The following is a 26187-nucleotide window of genomic DNA, read 5'->3' as shown; positions in this document are numbered from 1 at the left end:
ACCACTAGCATGGTAGCATGTGATGTGACCAGTTAGAAGCGCCCATCTATTACCACTAGCATGGCAGCAACTGATGTGACCAGTTAGAAACGCCCATCTATAACCACTGGCATGGCAGCACGTGATGTGAGGCCCATCTATTACCACTAGCATGGCAGCACGTGATGTGACCAGTTAGAAATGCCCATCTATTACCACTAGCATGGTAGCACTTGATGTGACCAGTTAGAAACGCCCATTTATAACCACTAGCATGGCAGCACGTGATGTGACCAGTTAGAAACGCCCATCTATTACCACTAGCATGGCAGCACGTGATGTGACCAGTTAGAAACACCCATCTATAACCACTAGCATGGCAGCATGTGATGTGACCAGTTAGAAGTGCCCATCTATTACCACTAGCATGGTAGCACGTGATGTGACCAGTTAGAAGTGCCCATCTATAACCACTAGCATGGCAGCATGTGATGTGACCAGTTAGAAGTGCCCATCTATTACCACTAGCATGGTAGCATGTGATGTGACCAGTTAGAAGTGCCCATCTATTACCACTAGCATGGTAGCACGTGATGTGACCAGTTAGAAACGCCCATCTATTACCACTAGCATGGTAGCACGTGATGTGAGGCCCATCTATTACCACTAGCATGGTAGCACGTGATGTGACCAGTTAGAAGCGCCCATCTATTACCACTAGCATGGTAGCACGTGATGTGAGGCCAATCTATTACCAATAGCATGGAAGCACGTGATGTGACCAGTTAGAAGCGCCCATCTATAACCACTAGCATGGCAGCACGAGATGTGACCAGTTAGAAGAGCCCATCTATTACCACTAGCATGGTAGCATGTGATGTGACCAGTTAGAAACGCCCATCTATTACCACTAGCATTGCAGCACGTGATGTGAGGCCCATCTATTACCACTAGCATGGCAGCACGAGATGTGACCAGTTAGAAGCGCCCATCTATTACCACTAGCATGGCAGCACGTGATGTGACCAGTTAGAAACGCCCATCTATTACCACTAGCATGGTAGTACGTGATGTGACCAGTTAGAAACGCCCATCTATTACCACTAGCATGGCAGCACGTTATGTGACCAGTTAGAAGCGCCCATCTATTACCACTAGCATGGCAGCACGTGATGTGACCAGTTAGAAACGCCCATCTATTACCACTAGCATGGTAGCACGTGATGTGACCAGTTAGAAACGCCAATCTATAACCACTAGCATGGTAGCACGAGATGTGACCAGTTAGAAACGCCCATCTATAACCACTAGCATGGTAGCACGTGATGTGACCAGTTAGAAACGCCCATCTATAACCACTAGCATGGTAGCACGTGATGTGACCAGTTAGAAGCACCCATTTATTACCACTAGCATGGCAGCACGTGACGTGACCAGTTAGAAGCGCCCATCTATTACCACTAGCATGGCAGCACGTGATGTGACCAGTTAGAAACGCCCATCTATAACCACTAGCATGGCAGCACGTGATGTGACCAGTTAGAAGCGCCCATCTATAACCACTAGCATGGCAGCACGTGATGTGACCAGTTAGAAGCGCCCATCTATTACCACTAGCATGGTAGCACATGATGTGACCAGTTAGAAACGCCCATCTATAGCCACTAGCATGGCAGCACGTGATGTGACCAGTTAGAAGCGCCCATCTATTACCACTAGCATGGCAGCACGTGATGTGACCAGTTAGAAACGCCCATCTATAACCACTAGCAAGGCAGCACGTGATGTGACCAGTTAGAAGCGCCCATCTATTACCACTAGCATGGCAGCACGTGATGTGACCAGTTACAAGCGCCCATCTATTACCACTAGCATGGCAGCACGTGATATGACCGGTTAGAAACGCCCATCTATTACCACTAGCATGGTAGCACGTGATGTGACCAGTTAGAAATGCCCATTAATTACCACTAGCATGGTAGCACGTGATGTGACCAGTTAGAAACGCCCATCTCTTACCACTAGCATGGTAGCATGTGATGTGACCAGTTAGAAATGCCCATCTATAACCACTAGCAAGGCAGCACGTGATGTGACCAGTTAGAAGCGCCCATCTATTACCACTAGCATGGCAGCACGTGATGTGACCAGTTACAAGCGCCCATCTATTACCACTAGCATGGCAGCACGTGATATGACCGGTTAGAAACGCCCATCTATTACCACTAGCATGGTAGCACGTGATGTGACCAGTTAGAAATGCCCATTAATTACCACTAGCATGGTAGCACGTGATGTGACCAGTTAGAAACGCCCATCTCTTACCACTAGCATGGTAGCATGTGATGTGACCAGTTAGAAATGCCCATCTATAACCACTAGCATGGTAGCACGTGATGTGACCAGTTAGAAACGCCCATCTATAACCACTAGCATGGTAGCACGTGATGTGACCAGTTAGAAGCACCCATTTATTACCACTAGCATGGCAGCACGTGATGTGACCAGTTACAAGCGCCCATCTATAACCACTAGCATGGTAGCACGTGATGTGAGGCCCATCTATTACCACTAGCATGGTAGCACGTGATGTGACCAGTTAGAAGCGCCCATCTATTACCACTAGCATGGTAGCAGGAGATGTGACCAGTTAAAAGTGCCCATCTATTACCACTAGCATGGTAGCACGAGATGTGACCAGTTAGAAGTGCCCATCTATTACCACTAGCATGGTAGCATGAGATGTGAGGCCCATCTATTACCACTAGCATGGTAGCACGAGATGTGAGGCCCATCTATTACCACTAGCATGGTAGCACGTGATGTGAGGCCCATCTATTACCACTAGCATGGTAGCAGGAGATGTGAGGCCCATCTATTACCACTAGCATGGTAGCACGTGATGTGAGGCCCATATATTACCAGTAGCATGGTAGAACGTGATGTGACCAGTTAGAAGCACCCATCTATTACCACTAGCATGGCAGCACGTGATGTGAGGCCCATATATTACCACTAGCATGGTAGCAGGAGATGTGAGGCCCATCTATTACCACTAGCATGGTAGCACGTGATGTGACCAGTTAGAAGCGCCCATCTATTACCACTAGCATGGTAGCACGTGATGTGACCAGTTAGAAGCACCCATCTATTACCACTAGCATGGCAGCACGTGAAGTGAGGCCCATATATTACCACTAGCATGGAAGCAGGAGATGTGAGGCCCATCTATTACCACTAGCATGGTAGCACGTGATGTGACCAGTTAGAAGCGCCCATCTATTACCACTAGCATGGTAGCACGTGATGTGACCAGTTAGAAGCACCCATCTATTACCACTAGCATGGCAGCACGTGATGTGAGGCCCATATATTACCACTAGCATGGTAGCACGTGATGTGACCAGTTAGAAGCACCCATCTATAACCACTAGCATGGTAGCACGTGATGTGAGGCCCATCTATTACCACTAGCATGGTAGCACGTGATGTGAGGCCCATATATTACCACTAGCATGGTAGCACGTGATGTGAGGCCCATCTATTACCACTAGCACGGCAGCACGTGATATGACCAGTTAGAAACGCCCATCTATTACCACTAGCATGGTAGCACGTGATGTGACCAGTTAGAAGAGCCCATCTATTACCACTAGCATGGTAGCACGAGATGTGACCAGTTAGAAGCGCCCATCTATTACCACTAGCATGGTAGCACGTGATGTGACCAGTTAGAAGCACCCATCTATTACCACTAGCATGGCAGCACGTGATGAGACCAGTTACAAGCGCCCATCTATAGCCACTAGCATGGTAGCACGTGATGTGAGGCCCATCTATTACCACTAGCATGGTAGCACGTGATGTGACCTGTTAGAAACGCCCATCTATTACCACTAGCATGGCAGCACGTGATGTGACCAGTTAGAAGCGCCCATCTATTACCACTAGCATGGCAGCACGTGATGTGACCAGTTAGAAACGCCCATATATTACCACTAGCATGGCAGCACGTGATGTGACCAGTTAGAAACGCCCATCTATAACCACTAGCATGGTAGCACGAGATGTGAGGCACATCTATAACCACTAGCATGGTAGCACGTGATGTGAGGCCCATCTATTACCACTAGCATGGTAGCACGTGATGTGACCAGTTAGAAGTGCCCATCTATTACCACTAGCATGGCAGCACGTGATGTGACCAGTTAGAAGCGCCCATCTATTACCACTAGCATGGCAGCACGTGATGTGACCAGTTAGAAACGCCCATCTATAACCACTAGCATGGTAGCACGTGATGTGAGGCCCATCTATTACCACTAGCATGGTAGCACGTGATGTGACCAGTTAGAAGCGCCCATCTATTACCACTAGCATGGCAGCACGTGATGTCACCAGTTACAAGCGCCCATCTATAACCACTAGCATGGTAGCAGGAGATGTGACCATTTAGAAACGCCCATCTATTACCACTAGCATGGTAGCACGAGATGTGACCAGTCAGAAGTGCCCATCTATTACCACTAGCATGGTAGCACGAGATGTGAGGCCCATCTATTACCACTAGCATGGTTGCACGAGATGTGAGGCACATCTATTACCACTAGCATGGTAGCACGTGATGTGAGGCCCATCTATTACCACTAGCATGGTAGCACGTGATGTGAGGCCCATCTATTACCACTAGCATGGTAGCAGGAGATGTGACCAGTTAGAAGCGCCCATCTATTACCACTAGCATGGCATCACGTGATGTGACCAGTTAGAAGCGCCCATCTATTACCACTAGCATGGTAGCAGGAGATGTGACCAGTTAGAAGTGCCCATCTATTACCACTAGCATGGTAGCACGAGATGTGTCCAGTTAGAAGCGCCCATCTATTACCACTAGCATGGCATCACGTGATGTGACCAGTTAGAAACGCCCATCTATTACCACTAGCATGGTAGCAGGAGATGTGACCAGTTAGAAGTGCCCATCTATTACCACTAGCATGGTAGCATGAGATGTGAGGCCCATCTATTACCACTAGCATGGTAGCACGAGATGTGAGGCCCATCTATTACCACTAGCATGGTAGCACGTGATGTGAGGCCCATCTATTACCACTAGCATGGTAGCACGTGATGGGAGGCCCATCTATTACCACTAGCATGGTAGCAGGAGATGTGAGGCCCATCTATTACCACTAGCATGGTAGCACGTGATGGGAGGCCCATCTATTACCACTAGCATGGTAGCACGTGATGTGAACAGTTAGAAGGCCCATCTATTACCACTAGCATGGTAGCACGTGATGTGAGAACCATCTATTACCACTAGCATGGTAGCACGTGATGTGAGGCCCATCTATTACCACTAGCATGGTAGCACGTGATGTGAGGCCCATATATTACCACTAGCATGGTAGCACATGATGTGAGGCCCATCTATTACCACTAGCATGGTAGCACGTGATGTGACCAGTTAGCAGCACCCATCTATTACCACTAGCACGGCAGCACGTGATATGACCAGTTAGAAACGCCCATCTATTAACACTAGCATGGTAGCACGTGATGTGACCAGTTAGAAACGCCCATCTATTACCACTAGCATGGTAGCACGTGATGTGACCAGTTAGAAGCACCCATCTATTACCACTAGCATGGCAGCACGTGATGTGACCAGTTACAAGCGCCCATCTATAACCACTAGCATGGTAGCACGTGATGTGAGGCCCATCTATTACCACTAGCATGGTAGCACGTGATGTGACCAGTTAGAAACGCCCATCTATTACCACTAGCATGGCAGCACGTGATGTGACCAGTTAGAAGCGCCCATCTATTACCACTAGCATGGTAGCACGTGATGTGACCAGTAAGAAACGCCCATCTATTACCACTAGCATGGCAGCACGTGATGTGACCAGTTAGAAACGCCCATCTATAACCACTAGCATGGTAGCACGTGATGTGAGGCCCATCTATTACCACTAGCATGGTAGCACGTGATGTGACCAGTTAGAAGCGCCCATCTATTACCACTAGCATGGCAGCACGTGATGTGACCAGTTAGAAGCGCCCATCTATTACCACTAGCATGGCAGCACGTGATGTGACCAGTTACAAGCGCCCATCTATAACCATTAGCATGGTAGCAGGAGATGTGACCATTTAGAAACGCCCATCTATTACCACTAGTATGGTAGCATGAGATGTGACCAGTCAGAAGTGCCCATCTATTACCACTAGCATGGTAGCACGAGATGTGAGGCCCATCTATTACCACTAGCATGGTAGCACGAGATGTGAGGCACATCTATTACCAGTAGCATGGTAGCACGTGATGTGAGGCCCATCTATTACCACTAGCATGGTAGCACGTGATGTGAGGCCCATCTATTACCACTAGCATGGTAGCACGTGATGTGAGGCCCATCTATTACCACTAGCATGGTAGCAAGAGATGTGAGGCCCATCTATTACCACTAGCATGGTAGCACGTGATGTGAGGCCCATATATTACCACTAGCATGGTAGCACGTGATGTGACCAGTTAGAAGCACCCATCTATTACCACTAGCATGGCAGCACGTGATGTGAGGCCCATATATTACCACTTGCATGGTAGCACGTGATATGACCAGTTACAAGCGCCCATCTATAACCACTAGCATGGTAGCACGTGATGTGAGGCCCATCTATTACCACTAGCATGGTAGCACGTGATGTGACCAGTTATAAACGCCCATCTATTACCACTAGCATGGCAGCACGTGATGTGACCAGTTAGAAGCGCCCATCTATTACCACTAGCATGGCAGCACGTGATGTGACCAGTTAGAAACGCCCATCTATTACCACTAGCATGGCAGCACGTGATGTGACCAGTTAGAAACGCCCATCTATAACGACTAGCATGGTAGGACGTGATGTGAGGCCCATCTATTACCACTAGCATGGTAGCACGAGATGTGAGGCACATCTATAACCACTAGCATGGTAGCACGTGATGTGAGGCCCATCTATTACCACTAGCATGGTAGCACGTGATGTGACCAGTTAGAAGCGCCCATCTATTACCACTAGCATGGGAGCACGTGATGTGACCAGTTAGAAGTGCCCATCTATTACCACTAGCATGGTAGCACGTGATGTGACCAGTTAGAAACGCCAATCTATTACCACTAGCATGGCAGCACGTGATGTGACCAGTTAGAAACGCCCATCTATAACCACTAGCATGGTAGCACGTGATGTGAGGCCCATCTATTACCACTAGCATGGTAGCACGTGATGTGACCAGTTAGAAGCGCCCATCTATTACCACTAGCATGGCAGCACGTGATGTGACCAGTTAGAAGCGCCCATCTATTACCACTAGCATGGCAGCACGTGATGTGACCAGTTACAAGCGCCCATCTATAACCACTAGCATGGTAGCAGGAGATGTGACCATTTAGAAACGCCCATCTATTACCACTAGCATGGTAGCACGAGATGTGACCAGTCAGAAGTGCCCATCCATTACCACTAGCATGGTAGCACGAGATGTGAGGCCCATCTATTACCACTAGCATGGTTGCACGAGATGTGAGGCACATCTATTACCACTAGCATGGTAGCACGTGATGTGAGGCCCATCTATTACCACTAGCATGGTAGCACGTGATGTGAGGCCCATCTATTACCACTAGCATGGTAGCAGGAGATGTGACCAGTTAGAAGCGCCCATCTATTACCACTAGCATGACATCATGTGATGTGACCAGTTAGAAGCGCCCATCTATTACCACTAGCATGGTAGCAGGAGATGTGACCAGTTAGAAGTGCCCATCTATTACCACTAGCATGGTAGCAAGAGATGTGACCAGTTAGAAGCGCCCATCTATTACCACTAGCATGGCATCACGTGATGTGACCAGTTAGAAACGCCCATCTATTACCACTAGCATGGTAGCACGTGATGTGACCAGTTAGAAGCACCCATCTATAACCACTAGCATGGTAGCACGTGATGGGAGGCCCATCTATTACCACTAGCATGGTAGCAGGAGATGTGAGGCCCATCTATTACCACTAGCATGGTAGCACGTGATGTGAAGCCCATATATTACCAGTAGCATGGTAGAACGTGATGTGACCAGTTAGAAGCACCCATCTATTACCACTAGCATGGCAGCACGTGATGTGAGGCCCATATATTACCACTAGCATGGTAGCAGGAGATGTGAGGCCCATCTATTACCACTAGCATGGTAGCACGTGATGTGACCAGTTAGAAGCGCCCATCTATTACCACTAGCATGGTAGCACGTGATGTGACCAGTTAGAAGCACCCATCTATAACCACTAGCATGGTAGCACGTGATGTGAGAACCATCTATTACCACTAGCATGGTAGCACGTGATGTGAGGCCCATCTATTACCACTAGCATGGTAGCACGTGATGTGAGGCCCATATATTACCACTAGCATGGTAGCACATGATGTGAGGCCCATCTATTACCACTAGCATGGTAGCACGTGATGTGACCAGTTAGAAGCACCCATCTATTACCACTAGCACGGCAGCACGTGATATGACCAGTTAGAAACGCCCATCTATTACCACTAGCATGGTAGCACGTATTGTGACCAGTTAGAAACGCCAATCTATTACCACTAGCATGGTAGCACGTGATGTGACCAGTTAGAAGCACCCATCTATTACCACTAGCATGGCAGCACGTGATGTGACCAGTTACAAGCGCCCATCTATAACCACTAGCATGGTAGCACGTGATGTGAGGCCCATCTATTACCACTAGCATGGTAGCACGTGATGTGACCAGTTAGAAGCACCCATCTATTACCACTAGCACGGCAGCACGTGATATGACCAGTTAGAAACGCCCATCTATTACCACTAGCATGGTAGCACGTATTGTGACCAGTTAGAAACGCCAATCTATTACCACTAGCATGGTAGCACGTGATGTGACCAGTTAGAAACGCCCATCTATTACCAATAGCATGGCAGCACGTGATGTGACCAGTTAGAAGCGCCCATCTATTACCACTAGCATGGCAGCACGTGATGTGACCAGTTAGAAACGCCTATCTATTACCACTAGCATGGCAGAACGTGATGTGACCAGTTAGAAACGCCCATCTATAACTACTAGCACGGTAGCACGTGATGTGAGGCCCATCTATTACCACTAGCATGGTAGCACGTGATGTGACCAGTTAGAAGTGCCCATCTATTACCACTAGCATGGCAGCACGTGATGTGACCAGTTAGAAGCGCCCATCTATTACCACTAGCATGGTAGCACGTGATGTGACCAGTAAGAAACGCCCATCTATTACCACTAGCATGGCAGCACATGATGTGACCAGTTAGAAACGCCCATCTATAACCACTAGCATGGTAGCACGTGATGTGAGGCCCATCTATTACCACTAGCATGGTAGCACGTGATGTGACCAGTTAGAAGCGCCCATCTATTACCACTAGCATGGCAGCACGTGATGTGACCAGTTAGAAGCGCCCATCTATTACCACTAGCATGGCAGCACGTGATGTGACCAGTTACAAGCGCCCATCTATAACCACTAGCATGGTAGCAGGAGATGTGACCATTTAGAAACGCCCATCTATTACCACTAGCATGGTAGCACGAGATGTGACCAGTCAGAAGTGCCCATCTATTACCACTAGCATGGTAGCACGAGATGTGAGGCCCATCTATTACCACTAGCATGGTAGCACGAGATGTGAGGCACATCTATTACCACTAGCATGGTAGCACGTGATGTGAGGCCCATCTATTACCACTAGCATGGTAGCACGTGATGTGAGGCCCATCTATTACCACTAGCATGGTAGCACGTGATGTGAGGCCCATCTATTACCACTAGCATGGTAGCACGTGATGTGAGGCCCATCTATTACCACTAGCATGGTAGCAGGAGATGTGAGGCCCATCTATTACCACTAGCATGGTAGCACGTGATGTGAGGCCCATATATTACTACTAGCATGGTAGCACGTGATGTGACCAGTTAGAAGCACCCATCTATTACCACTAGCATGGCAGCACGTGATGTGAGGCCCATATATTACCACTTGCATGGTAGCACGTGTTATGACCAGTTAGAAGCACCCATCTATAACCACTAGCATGGTAGCACGTGATGTGAGGCCCATCTATTACCACTAGCATGTAGCACGTGATGTGAGGCCCACCTATTACCACTAGCATGGTAGCACGTGATGTGAGGCCCATATATTACCACTAGCATGGTAGCACGTGATGTGAGGCCCATCTATTACCACTAGCATGGTAGCACGTGATGTGACCAGTTAGAAACGCCCATCTTTTACCACTAGCATGGCAGCACGAGATGTGACCAGTTAGAAGCGCCCATCTATTACCACTAGCATGGCAGCACGTGATATGACCAGTTAGAAACGCCCATCTATTACCACTAGCATGGTAGCACGTGATGTGACCAGTTAGAAACGCCCATCTATTACCACTAGCATGGTAGCACGTGATGTGAGGCCCATCTATTACCACTAGCATGGTAGCACGTGATGTGACCAGTTAGAAACGCCCATCTATTACCACTAGCATGGCAGCACGTGATGTGACCAGTTAGAAGCGCCCATCTATTACCACTAGCATGGTAGCACGTGATATGACCAGTTAGAAACGCCCATCTATTACCACTAGCATGGTAGCACGTGATGTGACCAGTTAGAAACGCCCATCTATTACCACTAGCATGGTAGCACGTGATGTGAGGCCCATCTATTACCACTAGCATGGTAGCACGTGATGTGACCAGTTAGAAGCGCCCATCTATTACCACTAGCATGGTAGCACGTGATGTGAGGCCCATCTATTACCACTAGCATGGCAGCACGTGATGTGACCAGTTAGAAGCGCCCATCTATTACCACTAGCATGGTAGCACGTGATGTGAGGCCCATCTATTACCACTAGCATGGTAGCACGTGATGTGACCAGTTAGAAGCGCCCATCTATTACCACTAGCATGGCAGCACGTGATGTGACCAGTTAGAAACGCCCATCTATTACCACTAGCATGGCAGCACGTGATGTGACCAGTTACAAGCGCCCATCTATAACCACTAGCATGGTAGCAGGAGATGTGACCAGTTAGAAACGCCCATCTATTACCACTAGCATAGTAGCAGGAGATGTGAGGCCCATCTATTACCACTAGAATGGTAGCACGAGATGTGAGGCTCATCTATTACCACTAGCATGGTAGCACGTGATGTGACCAGTTAGAAACGCCCATCTATTACCACTAGCATGGTAGCACGTGATGTGAGGCCCATCTATTACCACTAGCATGGTAGCACGTGATGTGAGGCCCATATATTACCACTAGCATGGTAGCACGTGATGTGAGGCCCATCTATTACCACTAGCATGGTAGCACGTGATGTGACCAGTTAGAAACGCCCATCTATTACCACTAGCATGGCAGCACGAGATGTGACCAGTTAGAAGCGCCCATCTATTACCACTAGCATGGCAGCACGTGATATGACCAGTTAGAAACGCCCATCTATTACCACTAGCATGGTAGCACGTGATGTGACCAGTTAGAAACGCCCATCTATTACCACTAGCATGGTAGCACGTGATGTGACCAGTTAGAAGCACCAATCTATTACCACTAGCATGGCAGCACGTGATGTGACCAGTTACAAGCGCCCATCTATAACCACTAGCATGGTAGCACGTGATGTGAGGCCCATCTATTACCACTAGCATGGTAGCACGTGATGTGAGCAGTTAGAAACGCCCATCTATTACCACTAGCATGGCAGCACGTGATGTGACCAGTTAGAAGCGCCAATCTATTACCACTAGCATAGTAGCACGTGATGTGAGGCCCATCTATTACCACTAGCATGGTAGCACGTGATGTGAGGCCCATCTATTACCACTAGCATGGTAGCACGTGATGTGACCAGTTACAAGCGCCCATCTATTACCACTAGCATGGCAGCACGTGATGTGACCAGTTACAAGCGCCCATCTATAACCACTAGCATGGTAGCACGTGATGTGAGGCCCATCTATTACCACTAGCATGGTAGCACGTGATGTGACCAGTTAGAAACGCCCATCTATTACCACTAGCATGGCAGCATGTGATGTGACCAGTTAGAAGCGCCCATCTATTACCACTAGCATGGTAGCACGTGATGTGATCAGTTAGAAATGCCCATCTATTACCACTAGCATTGCAGCACGTGATGTGACCAGTTACAAGCGCCCATCTATAACCACTAGCATGGTAGCAGGAGATGTGACCAGTTAGAAACGCCCATCTATTACCACTAGCATTGCAGCAGGAGATGTGAGGCCCATCTATTACCACTAGAATGGTAGCACGAGATGTGAGGCCCATCTATTACCACTAGCATGGCAGCACGTGATGTGACCAGTTACAAGCGCCCATCTATAACCACTAGCATGGTAGCACGTGATGTGAGGCCCATCTATTACCACTAGCATGGTAGCACGTGATATGACCAGTTAGAAGCGCCCATCTATTACCACTAGCATGGTAGCAGGAGATGTGACCAATTAGAAAGCCCATCTATTACCACTAGCATGGTAGCAGGAGATGTGAGCAGTTAGAAGTGCCCATCTTTTACCACTAGCATGGTAGCACGAGATGTGAGGCCCATCTATTACCACTAGCATGGTAGCACGAGATGTGAGGCCCATCTATTACCACTAGCATGGTAGCACGAGATGTGAGGCCCATCTATTACCACTAGCATGGTAGCACGTGATGTGAGGCCCATCTATTACCACTAGCATGGTAGCAGGAGATGTGAGGCCCATATATTACCACTAGCATGGTAGCACGTGATGTGAGGCCCATCTATTACCACTAGCATGGTAGCACGTGATGTGAGGCCCATATATTACCACTAGCATGGTAGCACGTGATGTGACCAGTTAGAAGCACCCATCTATAACCACTAGCATGGTAGCACGTGATGTGAGGCCCATCTATTACCACTAGCATGGTAGCACGTGATGTGAGGCCCATATATTACCACTAGCATGGTAGCATGTGATGTGACCAGTTAGAAGCACCCATCTATTACCACTAGCATGGCAGCACGTGATGTGAGGCCCATATATTACCACTAGCATGGTAGCACGTGATGTGACCAGTTAGAAACGCCCATCTATTACCACTAGCATGGCAGCACGTGATGTGACCAGTTAGAAGCGCCCATCTATTACCACTAGCATGGTAGCACATGATGTGATCAGTTAGAAATGCCCATCTATTACCACTAGCATGGCAGCACGTGATGTGACCAGTTACAAGCGCCCATCTATAACCACTAGCATGGTAGCAGGAGATGTGACCAGTTAGAAACGCCCATCTATTACCACTAGCATTGTAGCAGGAGATGTGAGGCCCATCTATTACCACTAGAATGGTAGCACGAGATGTGAGGCCCATCTATTACCACTAGCATGGCAGCACGTGATGTGACCAGTTACAAGCGCCCATCTATAACCACTAGCATGGTAGCACGTGATGTGAGGCCCATCTATTACCACTAGCATGGTAGCACGTGATGTGACCAGTTAGAAGCGCCCATCTATTACCACTAGCATGGTAGCAGGAGATGTGACCAATTAGAAAGCCCATCTATTACCACTAGCATGGTAGCAGGAGATGTGAGCAGTTAGAAGTGCCCATCTATTACCACTAGCATGGTAGCACGAGATGTGACCAGTTAGAAGTGCCCATCTTTTACCACTAGCATGGTAGCACGAGATGTGAGGCCCATCTATTACCACTAGCATGGTAGCACGAGATGTGAGGCCCATCTATTACCACTAGCATGGTAGCACGTGATGTGAGGCCCATCTATTACCACTAGCATGGTAGCAGGAGATGTGAGGCCCATCTATTACCACTAGCATGGTAGCACGTGATGTGAGGCCCATATATTACCACTAGCATGGTAGCATGTGATGTGACCAGTTAGAAGCACCCATCTATTACCACTAGCATGGCAGCACGTGATGTGAGGCCCATATATTACCACTAGCATGGTAGCAGGAGATGTGAGGCCCATCTATTACCACTAGCATGGTAGCACGTGATGTGACCAGTTAGAAGCGCCCATCTATTACCACTAGCATGGTAGCACGTGATGTGACCAGTTAGAAGCACTCATCTATTACCACTAGCATGGCAGCACATGATGTGAGGCCCATATATTACCACTAGCATGGTAGTACGTGATGTGACCAGTTAGAAGCACCCATCTATAACCACTAGCATGGTAGCACGTGATGTGAGGCCCATCTATTACCACTAGCATGGTAGCACGTGATGTGAGGCCCATCTATTACCACTAGCATGGTAGCACGTGATGTGAGGGCCATATATTACCACTAGCATGGTAGCAGGAGATGTGAGGCCCATCTATTACCACTAGTATGGTAGCACGTGATGTGAGGCCCATCTATTACCACTAGCATGGTAGCAGGAGATGTGAGGCCCATCTATTACCACTAGCATGGTAGCACGTGATGTGAGGCCCATCTATTACCACTAGCATGGTAGCACGTGATGTGACCAGTTAGAAGCACCCATCTATAACCACTAGCATGGTAGCACGTGATGTGAGGCCCATCTATTACCACTAGCATGGTAGCACGTGATGTGAGGCCCATCTATTACCACTGGCATGGTAGCACGTGATGTGACCAGTTAGAAGCGCCCCTCCAGTGTCCAGTGCTGGAAACGGTCAGTAATATCATGAAATGAGGGGATGGGGGCACAGATGATCTTTCTCACACAGAGCACCAGAATGTCTAGTTACGGCTTTGTTATGTGCTATATGATAACAAGTAGCAGCTATAGGCCCCCATACATCTACAACTGATTGGGCTAATTTGCCAATCCCCAGACGTCGGAGTCTGCGCATCAGTGAAATCCAACATGTTGGATTTCATTGATTTGCCGATCACAATCAAAATATGATTGTGATCAGCAAATTGGGCTTTTGTAAAATGTAGAATTTCACAGACTCTCAGACGGATCAGCAACTATCGATGTCCGCTGATCGGCATTTCCGACCGGCGGATTCCTCTTATGCTAATGTGACACACGCCACTGCCAAGCACTGCCGGCCCTACCATTACGTTGTGGAAGCGGCCAAATAAAGAACCACACTGCGAAGGGCATCAACTCTGTGTTGAGAGAGAGAATGTCTGACTGGTGTGTGTGTGTGAGTGAGAGTGAGTGAGTGAGTGAGTGAGTGAGTGAGTGAGTGAGTGAGTGAGTGTGTGTGTGTGTGTGTGTGTTTGTTTTTGAGAGAGAGAGAGACAGAACAAGAGAGAAAGAGAGAGAGAACAAGAGAGAGAGAGAGAACGAGAGAAAGAAAGGGTGACTGCTCTGTGTTTGTGTGACAATGTCTGACTGCTGTGTGTGTGTGTGTGACAATGTCTGATTGCTGTGTGTGTGTGACAAAGTCTGACTGCTGTGTGTGTGTGACAATGTCTGACCGTTTGTGTGTGTGTGTGTGTGTGTGTGTGTGTGTGTGTGTGTGTGAGTGTGTGTGACAAAGTCTGATTGCTGTGTGTGTGTGACAAAGTCTGACTGCTGTGTGTGTGACAATGTCTGACGGCTGTGTGTGTGTGACAATGTCTGACTGCTGTGTGTGTGTGACAATGTCTGACTGCTGTGTGTGTGAGACAATGTCTGACGGCTGTGTGTGTGTGTGTGACAATGTCTGACTGCTGCAGAGCTGTAACTAGACTTCATGGTGCCCTGTGCCAGAAAGAGCATTGGCACCCCCTAATTTTTCAAAGGGACATAGTGCACCCAAAAAAGGGCCATGGCCTCATGGGGAAGGACCAGGGAAGAGATAGGGGAGGCCAGGAGATGCTGGGGATAAATAGGGACATAATATAGTGCACCTGAGAGAGGGCCATGGCCACATGGGGAAGGGCCAGGGAAGAGAGGAGAGGCCAAGAGATGCTGGGGATAAATAGGGACATAATATAGTGCACCTGAGAGAGGGCCATGGCCTCATGGGGAAGGGCCAGGGAAGAGATAGGGGAGGCCAGGAGATGCTGGGGATAACTAGGCACATAATATAGTGCACCTGAGAGAGGACCATGACCTCATGGGAAAGGGCCAGGGAAGAGATAGGGGAGATCAGGAGATGCAGGGGATAAATAGGGACATAATATAGTGCACCCAAAAAAGGGCCATGGCCTCATGGGGAAGGACCAGGGAAGAGATAGGGGAGGCCAGGAGATGCTGGGGATAAATAGGGACATAATATAGTGCACCTGATAGAGGGCCATGGCCTCATGGGGAAGGGCCAGGGAAGAGATAGGGGAGGCCAGGAGACGCTGGGGATAAATAGTGACATAATATAGTGCACCTGAGAGAGGGCCATGGCCTCATGGGGAAGGGCCAGGGAAGAGATAGGAGAGGCCAGGAGATGCTGGGGATAAATAGGGACATAATATAGTGCACCTGTAAGAGGGCCATGGTCTAATGGGGAAGGGCCAGGGAAGAGATAGGGGAGGCCAGGAGATGCTGGGGATAAATAGGGACATAAGATACTGCACCTGATAGAGGGCCATGGCCTCATGGGGAAGGGCCAGGGAAGAGATAGGGGAGGCCAGGAGATGCTGGGGATAAATAGGGACATAATATAGTGCACCTGAGAGAGGGCCATAGCCTCACGGGGAAGGGCCAGGGAAGAGATAGGGGAGGCCAGGAGATGCTGGGGATAAATAGGGACATAATATAGTGCACCTGAGAGAGGGCCATGGCCTCATGGGGAAGGACCAGGGAAGAGATAGGGGAGACCAGGAGATGCTGGGGATAAATAGGGACATAATATAGTGCACCTGCGAGAGGGCCATGGCCTCATGGGGAAGGGCCAGGAAAGAGATAGGGAGGCCAGGAGATGCTGGGGATAAATAGGGACATAATATAGTGCACCTGAGAGAGGGCCATAGACTGTGAGCCGGACCATCCACAAGCAGAGGAACTTTGAGTACTTTTGAGTAAAGTCACATGTTAAAGTGACGAAATGCGTTAGGCGGGATCATCTCATTACCAATTATTCACTGTTACACTGTTGCCTCCTTTGACTGCCTGGTGCCCTGATCGGGCTTATGTTCCGGTGATCTGCTGAAGAGCGTGCTCCGGCGTGTGTGACACAGAAGATCATACTGCAGTGTGCGGACCGGCTTCCACGTCCAGCGACACACTAGACGGAATACTTTGGAATACAGAGGACTGAGGTGGAAAAACCCCCCACCTATTTATATTGTGAGTACTCAAAGTTCCTCTGCTTGTGGATGGTCCGGCTCACAGTCTATTTCTTTATGAGCCACCGTTGGACATCTATTGGGATTGGCTGCATTACTTGCACTTGCCCATATAATACACTCGTTGCTCTGCCCTGAAGGGCCCCATAATTTACACCAGGAGAAGTGTTTGATCGGTGGTGGATGTGGTAACGAGCGCAGCGGGAAGCATGGTGCTGATGGGAGCCGGCGTTACTGTGTAATAACATACAGAGAGTGTCTTCTGGAGATTTGCAAAACGTGTATAAACATTTTTGGTCAGACCATTTTGACGTCTAGAATCCTCTTCTGATCAAGGTTCTTTGTCTCCATTTACTGCGGAATCTGCTCATAAGAGCATGAAGTTACTTTGTATCAGGTTTAACATTAAGCTGCTTTAAGACAAATCATTCTCTCTGTATTACTTATAAAAGGAGCACAGTGTCCAGTCACAATATTAATTGGTATATATACAGCGTTCAATATATTAATATTATATGATCATTGTTTGTACTTTTAGATTGGTATTTATGTCATTGTTTAGGTAACTGATTTTTATTTGCCAGCAATTGGCTAATAAATATGTTTATTTTATACACATCTCATTGTTAATAATATCTTCATTGTTTATATATTTTTATTGAGTTTACTGTAGTGTAAGCGCCGAGGTTTTTTTTCTTTCAATTTTTACTAATTCTAGCAACATACACAGAGTTTGCATCTTGGCTGCACCACTCTAGTACTCCATATATAATTATTTATTAGGTACATGCGCCAGTATCGGGTAGCTCTACATATCGCATTGGCTGCACCACTCTAGTACTCCATATATAATTATTTATTAGGTACATGCGCCAGTATCGGGTAGCTCTACATATCACATTGGCTGCACCACTCTAGTACTCCATATATAATTATTTATTAGGTACATGCGCCAGTATCGGGTAGCTCTACATATCGCATTGGCTGCACCACTCTAGAACTCCATATATAATTATTTATTAGGTACATGCGCCAGTATCGGGTAGCTCTACATATCGCATTGGCTGCACCACTCTAGTACTTCATATATAATTATTTATTAGGTACATGCGCCAGTATCGGGTAGCTCTACATATCACATTGGCTGCACCACTCTAGTACTCCATATATAATTATTTATTAGGTACATGCGCCAGTATCGGGTAGCTCTGCATATCGCATTGGCTGCACCACTCTAGTACTCCATATATAATTATTTATTAGGTACATGCGCCAGTATCGGGTAGCTCTACATATCACATTGGCTGCACCACTCTAGTACTCCATATATAATTATTTATTAGGTACATGCGCCAGTTTCGGGTAGCTCTACATATCGCATTGGCTGCACCACTCTAGTACTCCATATATAATTATTTATTAGGTACATGCGCCAGTATCGGGTAGCTCTACATATCGCATTGGCTGCACCACTCTAGTACTCCATATATAATTATTTATTAGGTACATGCGCCAGTATCGGGTAGCTCTACATATCGCATTGGCTGCACCACTCTAGTACTCCATATATAATTATTTATTAGGTACATGCGCCAGTATCGGGTAGCTCTACATATCCCATTGGCTGCACCACTCTAGTACTCCATATATAATTATTTATTAGGTACATGCGCCAGTATCGGGTAGCTCTACATATCGCATTGGCTGCACCACTCTAGTACTCCATATATAATTATTTATTAGGTACATGCGCCAGTATCGGGTAGCTCTACATATCACATTGGCTGCACCACTCTAGTACTCCATATATAATTATTTATTAGGTACATGCGCCAGTATCGGGTAGCTCTACATATCGCATTGGCTGCACCACTCTAGAACTCCATATATAATTATTTATTAGGTACATGCGCCAGTATCGGGTAGCTCTACATATCGCATTGGCTGCACCACTCTAGTACTTCATATATAATTATTTATTAGGTACATGCGCCAGTATCGGGTAGCTCTACATATCACATTGGCTGCACCACTCTAGTACTCCATATATAATTATTTATTAGGTACATGCGCCAGTATCGGGTAGCTCTGCATATCGCATTGGCTGCACCACTCTAGTACTCCATATATAATTATTTATTAGGTACATGCGCCAGTATCGGGTAGCTCTACATATCACATTGGCTGCACCACTCTAGTACTCCATATATAATTATTTATTAGGTACATGCGCCAGTTTCGGGTAGCTCTACATATCGCATTGGCTGCACCACTCTAGTACTCCATATATAATTATTTATTAGGTACATGCGCCAGTATCGGGTAGCTCTACATATCGCATTGGCTGCACCACTCTAGTACTCCATATATAATTATTTATTAGGTACATGCGCCAGTATCGGGTAGCTCTACATATCGCATTGGCTGCACCACTCTAGTACTCCATATATAATTATTTATTAGGTACATGCGCCAGTATCGGGTAGCTCTACATATCGCATTGGCTGTACTGCACAGCTGATGGACAGATATATCTGCAGACCACCCGTACACATGCAGCAGCATCCGCTGGGAGGGGGCAGACATGCCCTCAACCCGCCCCCCGGCCAGCGGGACCCGCAGCTTCTGGTCTTTCAGATTATATGAACAACCATCATCTACAGATATGTCTGCTAGGTGTGTACCCACCTTAATGTAATCTATGGAGATACACATAGAACGAATGGTGATTTGATATATGGCACAAAATGGCAGCCTGTACTTACTGTATAGGGAGGAGGAAAGGGGTCTAGGAAGTAAACACCAGAACACCACAGCTTCCCAGGACACCATATTAGTTTTGAACACATAAAATGGCTGCACCACCCACCTGATTCTGGAAGCCAACCATCCGCATGGCATTGCACAACCTCTGGTATCCTGCAACCCACTTCCCTGAATCATTCTCTTCCCAGCCTTGGCCGATGTACCTATAGGACAGGACATACACAACTGATGAGAAATTGGAATATGTGGATTCTTCTAGAACAGCGAAGCTGCCAGTCTACGTAATCATTTTGGATTATCTTTTATTTTTAAGATGTCACACTATCTGCAGAAAGGTACATGGAAAATACATTTGTCCTCTTTTAACCAAGCAACTTTGCGCTTGGCACGAATAAGACACTCCAACGTGGGTAGCATAGCGAATCTTTTCCTAAATATTGAGTCTTAGTTGCAATGCAGCTGTTACAAAGCCGCTTACAATGTGCCAGAGTCACTAGGTGGCAGCTTTTATCGCAACGCAATTAGTACTACACAAGTACAAGCACAACAGAATGTGGCGGGGGAAGAGTTGCTACTGCTTATACCATATTTGTGGCACACAGATGTACAAGCACCGCAAGCCCCAGTGGTCAGTGTACAATAGTTTGATTTGGTCACTTCTTGCTGTTTTAGAAGCTGATAGGATGCAAATTATGAGCAAAAAAGATTCTTGGTACGGCTGTCACAGGGACCCTGGCAGGCACAGAGGGGCTATTTGCCACATATTGGGCCACAGTGAATGAGGACACATCTGTATCAGGTGCAGTAACTGAAGGCTGTCGTACTATAGGAAGGATGTGTAATAAACTGACAAACTAGAGGTGTTCATTGGGGAACTCACTGACAAAAGACAGACAAGTGGAGGTAAGAGAGCGAGGAGACGGCGGTTCAGCACTCAATGACTTTGTACCCATGGAAGAGCGATCACTGAGGGACTAAGTGACCAGGAGCACTGGGAGCAAATATAGTGCTAAGGAGGAACCCGAGGGTGGAATGCCCTGCCTGTGAGAGCTTACATGCTGAGGGGGCAACAGCTGGAGGGTAAATGGGCAGAAAATAAGGTCAAGTTTGAGGAAAAGGTGTGTTGTGTAACAAGCTGGCAAGACTGGCAGAAAGTCCTACCTAGCGTGTGAGTTCCAGAAGAGAGGGGCTGAGCAGGGGAAATCTGGGAGATGGCCTGAGTGGAGATAACGAAGGTAGAGTACAGGCAGTAATGCTAGGAGGTGGCCTGAGTGGAGATAACTAAGGTAGAGTACAGGCAGTAATGCTAGGAGATGGCCTGAGTGGAGATAACTAAGGTGGAGTACAGGCAGTAATGCTATGAGGTGGCCTGAGAGGAGATAAATAAGGTAGAGTACAGGCAGTAATGCTAGGAGGTGGCCTGAGAGGAGATAACTAAGGTAGAGTACAGGCAGTAATGCTAGGAGGTGGCCTGAGAGGAGATAACAGAGGAGAGGCCTGAGTGGAGATAACTAAGGTAGAGTACAGGCATTAATGCCAGGAGATGGCCTGAGTGGAGATAACTAAGGTAGAGTATAGGCAGTAATTCTATGAGGTGGCCTGAGTGGAGATAACTAAGGTAGAGTACAGGCATTAATCATGGAGATGGCCTGAGTGGAGATAACTAAGGTAGAGTACATGCAGTAATGCTAGGAGGTGGCCTGAGTGGAGATAACTAAGGTAGAGTACAGGCAGTAATGCTAGGAGGTGGCCTGAGAGGAGATAACTACGGTAGAGTACAGGCATTAATCATGGAGATGGCCTGAGTGGAGATAACGAAGGTGGAGTACAGGCAGTAAAGCTAGGAGGTGGCCTGAGTGGAGATAACTAAGGTAGAGTACAGGCATTAATGCCAGGAGATGGCCTGAGTGGAGATAACTAAGGAAGAGTACAGGCAGTAATTCTATGAGGTGGCCTGAGTGGAGATAACGAAGGTAGAGTACAGGCAGTAATGCTAGGAGATGGCCTGAGAGGAGATAACTAAGGTAAAGTACATGCAGTAATGCTAGGAGGTGGCCTGAGAGGAGATAACTACGGTAGAGTACAGGCATTAATCATGGAGATGGCCTGAGTGGAGATAACGAAGGTGGAGTACAGGCAGTAATGCTAGGAGGTGGCCTGAGTGGAGATAACTAAGGTAGAGTACAGGCATTAATCATGGAGATGGCCTGAGTGGAGATAACTAAGGTAAAGTACATGCAGTAATGCTAGGAGGTGGCCTGAGTGGAGATAACTAAGGTAGAGTACATGCAGTAATGCTTGGAGATGGCCTGAGTGGAGATAACTAAGGTTGAGTACAGGCAGTAATGCTAGGAGGTGGCCTGAGTGGAGATAACTACGGTAGAGTACAGGCATTAATCATGGAGATGGCCTGAGTGGAGATAACGAAGGTGGAGTACAGGCAGTAATGCTAGGAGGTGGCCTGAGTGGAGATAACTAAGGTAGAGTACAGGCAGTAATGCTAGGAGTTGGCCTGAGTGGAGATAACTAAGGTAGAGTACAGGCAGTAATGCTAGGAGATGGCCTGAGTGGAGATAACTAAGGTAGAGTACAGGCATTAATCATGGAGATGGCCTGAGTGGAGATAACTAAGGTAGAGTACAGGCAGTAATGCTAGGAGGTGGCCTGAGTGGAGATAACTAAGGTAGAGTACAGGCAGTAATGCTAGGAGATGGCCTGAGTGGAGATAACTAAGGTAGAGTACAGGCAGTAATGCTAGGAGTTGGCCTGAGTGGAGATAACTAAGGTAGAGTACAGGCATTAATCATGGAGATGGCCTGAGTGGAGATAACGAAGGTGGAATACAGGCAGTAATGCTTGGAGATGGCCTGAGTGGAGATAACGAAGGTGGAGTACAGGCAGTAATGCTAGGAGGTAGCAGTGATTAAATCCTTTGCAAGTGAGGGTGACACTGTAATCAGAGGGAGATTGGGAGCCAACTAATCGTGTTGTAGGGAGATACAGAATAATGTCTCATAGATGAAACCAAAGGCTGGTCCAGGGGTGCACCGGACCACCCATTTGCCTTGTTTTCCGATCCGCCACCAATTCACATACTTTTTACTGTCATTAACGGCCGCCCGGTCAGGAACAAGAGAACTGCACTGCACACGCCTGACCAGGAGGACCTTCCATCTCCCCAGCTCCTCCTCCCCTGCGTTAACACCAATGAGATCAGTAATTCGATACTGCAGCACAAGCGTGATGTGACGTCATGGCACCCGGCTGTGCGTGCTCAGAGGACAGCTCATTCTGACAGTGTGACCTCAGCCAGGAGGCGGAGCCAGCTCATTCTGACAGTGAGTGACCTCAGCCAGGAGGCGGAGCCAGCTCATTCTGACAGTGAGTGACCTCAGCCAGGAGGCGGAGCCAGCCTGTCTGCAGAAGAGGAAATGGTGTCAGACTGTCAGAGAGCTTTGAAAAAAAGCCTTCCTCGTCCCCAGGTATTAGGGCAATTTTTCTGGCTGCAGCTTGGGTGGCATGGGGGAGGGGCCGTGCTTTGCATGCAGTTTGTTAGTGTGTAATGGCAGGAACCCCTATTTTAAACTTTTTTTTTTTTTTATTACTACTACTTTTGAGTTTATTTTTTTTTATGTTTGTATGAATATATGTTTTTACAGGCTGTAACCTCCATCACAAATCCATATAATTTTTTTGGTATACCCCTTAAGCCAGGTACGCACTAGACCAGGGCCATTTCTAGGGGTGGATGAGCTGTGATATCGCACAGGGTGCCCTGCCTCTGACCCCTGCTGGCAAAGACCGGGAGGGCATACACTAACCTCCCGAGTTCCCCTACACATTAGTTTGGCTGCGGGAGGCAGACTGTCACTGTGACACAGCTGCCTGCACTGCAAAATTAAGGAAGGGGCAGGCTGCAGCTACTTAGGATCTGGTCCATGCAACGTGACATCATGAGGAGCAGAGTGGAGAACAGGAGTCCGGACCTGATGACTCCAAGGATATCACTGCAGCGTCGGGTGGCGCCCCCCTTGGCAGGCCAGGCTCCCAGTCCCAGTCCATAGTAAGGTAAGTGCTTTGAGGTGGGGAGAGGGGACAGTGCTGTGATGGGAGAGGGGTGATGTGCTGTGATGGGAGAGGGGTGATGTGCTGTGATGGGAATGTGGCGATGTGCTGTGCAGTGTATTCTGCAATGTAGGGCGAGGGGTGCTAGGAGGCTGGCTGATAGGCACAAAAGGGGGGCACTGGCTGATTGACACACAGGGGGAGGGTAAGGGACTCCGGGGAGGGATTAAGGCTGACAGACACAGGGGGCAGGAGGCTAGAAAGGCGGCTTCAGTGACTGTGCAGGAAGGTGGAGAGACGGGGAAGGAGACTCTAAAGAACGGAGGCTGGAGAGACACAAAGTGCAGGTGGCTAGAAAGGCTAGAGGCTTGAGTGACTGCGCAGGAAGGTGGAGAGATGTGGAGGCTGTAAAGAAAGGAGATTGGAAAGACAAGCAGCAGGAGGCTGAAGGGAATACAGGGAGCAGTAGGTGACATAGGGCACAAGTCTGGTTGGACCTCTTTTGTACAGTATGATGAGGATATTGGTTATATTCCTACACAAACAGGCATCTTTTGGACCATGTGATCTACTACATGAATAGTAAATGCCGACAGAAGACACCGTCTGAAAGGGAGGATCAGTTTCAGCGGTGTGATTATATGAAAGCCGAAGTTAGGTGAGGCTTATTATATAATACTAGTGAAGGCTGGCTGGAGGGAGACTGGGGGCTGGCTGAAGCCTGGAGGGACACTAGGGGCTGGCTGGAGGAACACTGGGGGCTGGCTGGAGGCAGGGCCGGATTTCCTGCAGCGCCACGCACCTTGCTGTAAGGCGCGCAATAATATATTATTAGTCTTGTAAGATCCTGGGGGGGTGGCGCATTTTGACTGTTTGGATGACATTTTCTAAACAATCTGGCTCCCAGTGCAATGATGCATCTCGGGCACATCGTCTAGTGTGTACCCACTATGCGCAGGGTCGTTCCATCACCAGTGCATGCATGAACAATACAACCCAACTGTTGCTGTTGGCAAGGTCAATGATGTCGGTAAACATATCAGACGGGCGGTCACTGGATCATGCAGTGCGTAACACCTGCCCAATATATTGTTCATTGGCACCATCACCCGTTAGATAGGCTGGTTGGTAAGTATGTAAAGCTGGGTAAACACTAGATGTGTGTACCCAGCAACTGCATATGTGGGGGCACTATATATCGTGCGGTCCATACACACTGCACAATCTGGTGTACGACCACCCAAAATATTATTTCCCTGCTACATCCAGAACCATGGTGAGGTTTCTCGAGTCTTCAGATTGGTCTGCACTGAAAACAGATCTGAAGATACAATGAATGACTTACGGCAGAGCACAATAGTGCGCACATACTGGATGATTTTGACAATTTCTCGTTTTGATTTGCCAGAAAACGACAAATTATCCAATATGTCGCCTAGTGTATACCCAGATCTAGAGGCTACTGGAGGGAAATGAAGGGGATGGAGGGGGCATTATGTGTAAGGTGGAATTACTGTGTGGCATAATGTGTAAGGGGCATTACTGTGTGTGGCATAATTGTACAGATGTGCCCACATACATCTATCCTCCATGCACTACAAGTCGCGCCATACAATGCGGGAGCTCAGTGTGCCTCGGTAGTGCAGAGCGTATTTCGTGTGACTTTTTACCTTCATATGCGTCTTCTTTGCACAGCGATGTGAATAGGTAGCACAAGCCGCTTCTGCTGAGTAAAATGATATGCAGCATGCCTATGTTATGTGAGTGACTGCCGGTGTATCTGTATGCCTATGTTATGTGAGTGACTGCCGGTGTATCTGTATGCCTATGTTATGTGAGCGAGTGCTGGTGTATCTGTATGTGAAATGCTACGTTACAGTATCAGTAACTGTAAAGTAGCGTTTTGTATGCAGATACACCCGCAATCACACACACAGAATACAGGCATACAGATACACCCGCAATCACACACACAGAATACAGGCATACAGATACACCCGCAATCACACACAC

General features: G+C 47.8%; 1 protein-coding gene across 1 annotated transcript in view; it reads right to left on the bottom strand.

The window, feature by feature from the left end:
- Positions 1-26187, bottom strand: part of LOC148443397 (unconventional myosin-VIIa-like) — a gene marked incomplete at its 3' end in the record, with an annotated part of 418660 nt that overhangs the window by 210625 nt on the left and 181848 nt on the right. The window contains exon 7 of the mRNA XM_088462885.1: positions 20213-20312. Within this exon, the coding sequence (XP_088319011.1) occupies positions 20213-20312 (100 nt within the window). The remainder of the gene's footprint in view (positions 1-20212; positions 20313-26187) is intronic.

The sequence above is a fragment of the Taudactylus pleione genome, unplaced genomic scaffold (genome assembly GCF_031769625.1).
Source record: "Taudactylus pleione unplaced genomic scaffold, aTauple2 ptg001283l, whole genome shotgun sequence".
Classification (NCBI taxonomy): domain Eukaryota; kingdom Metazoa; phylum Chordata; class Amphibia; order Anura; family Myobatrachidae; genus Taudactylus; species Taudactylus pleione.
Note: the sequence above shows the minus strand (reverse complement) of the source record. Positions and strands in the feature narration are given on the sequence as shown.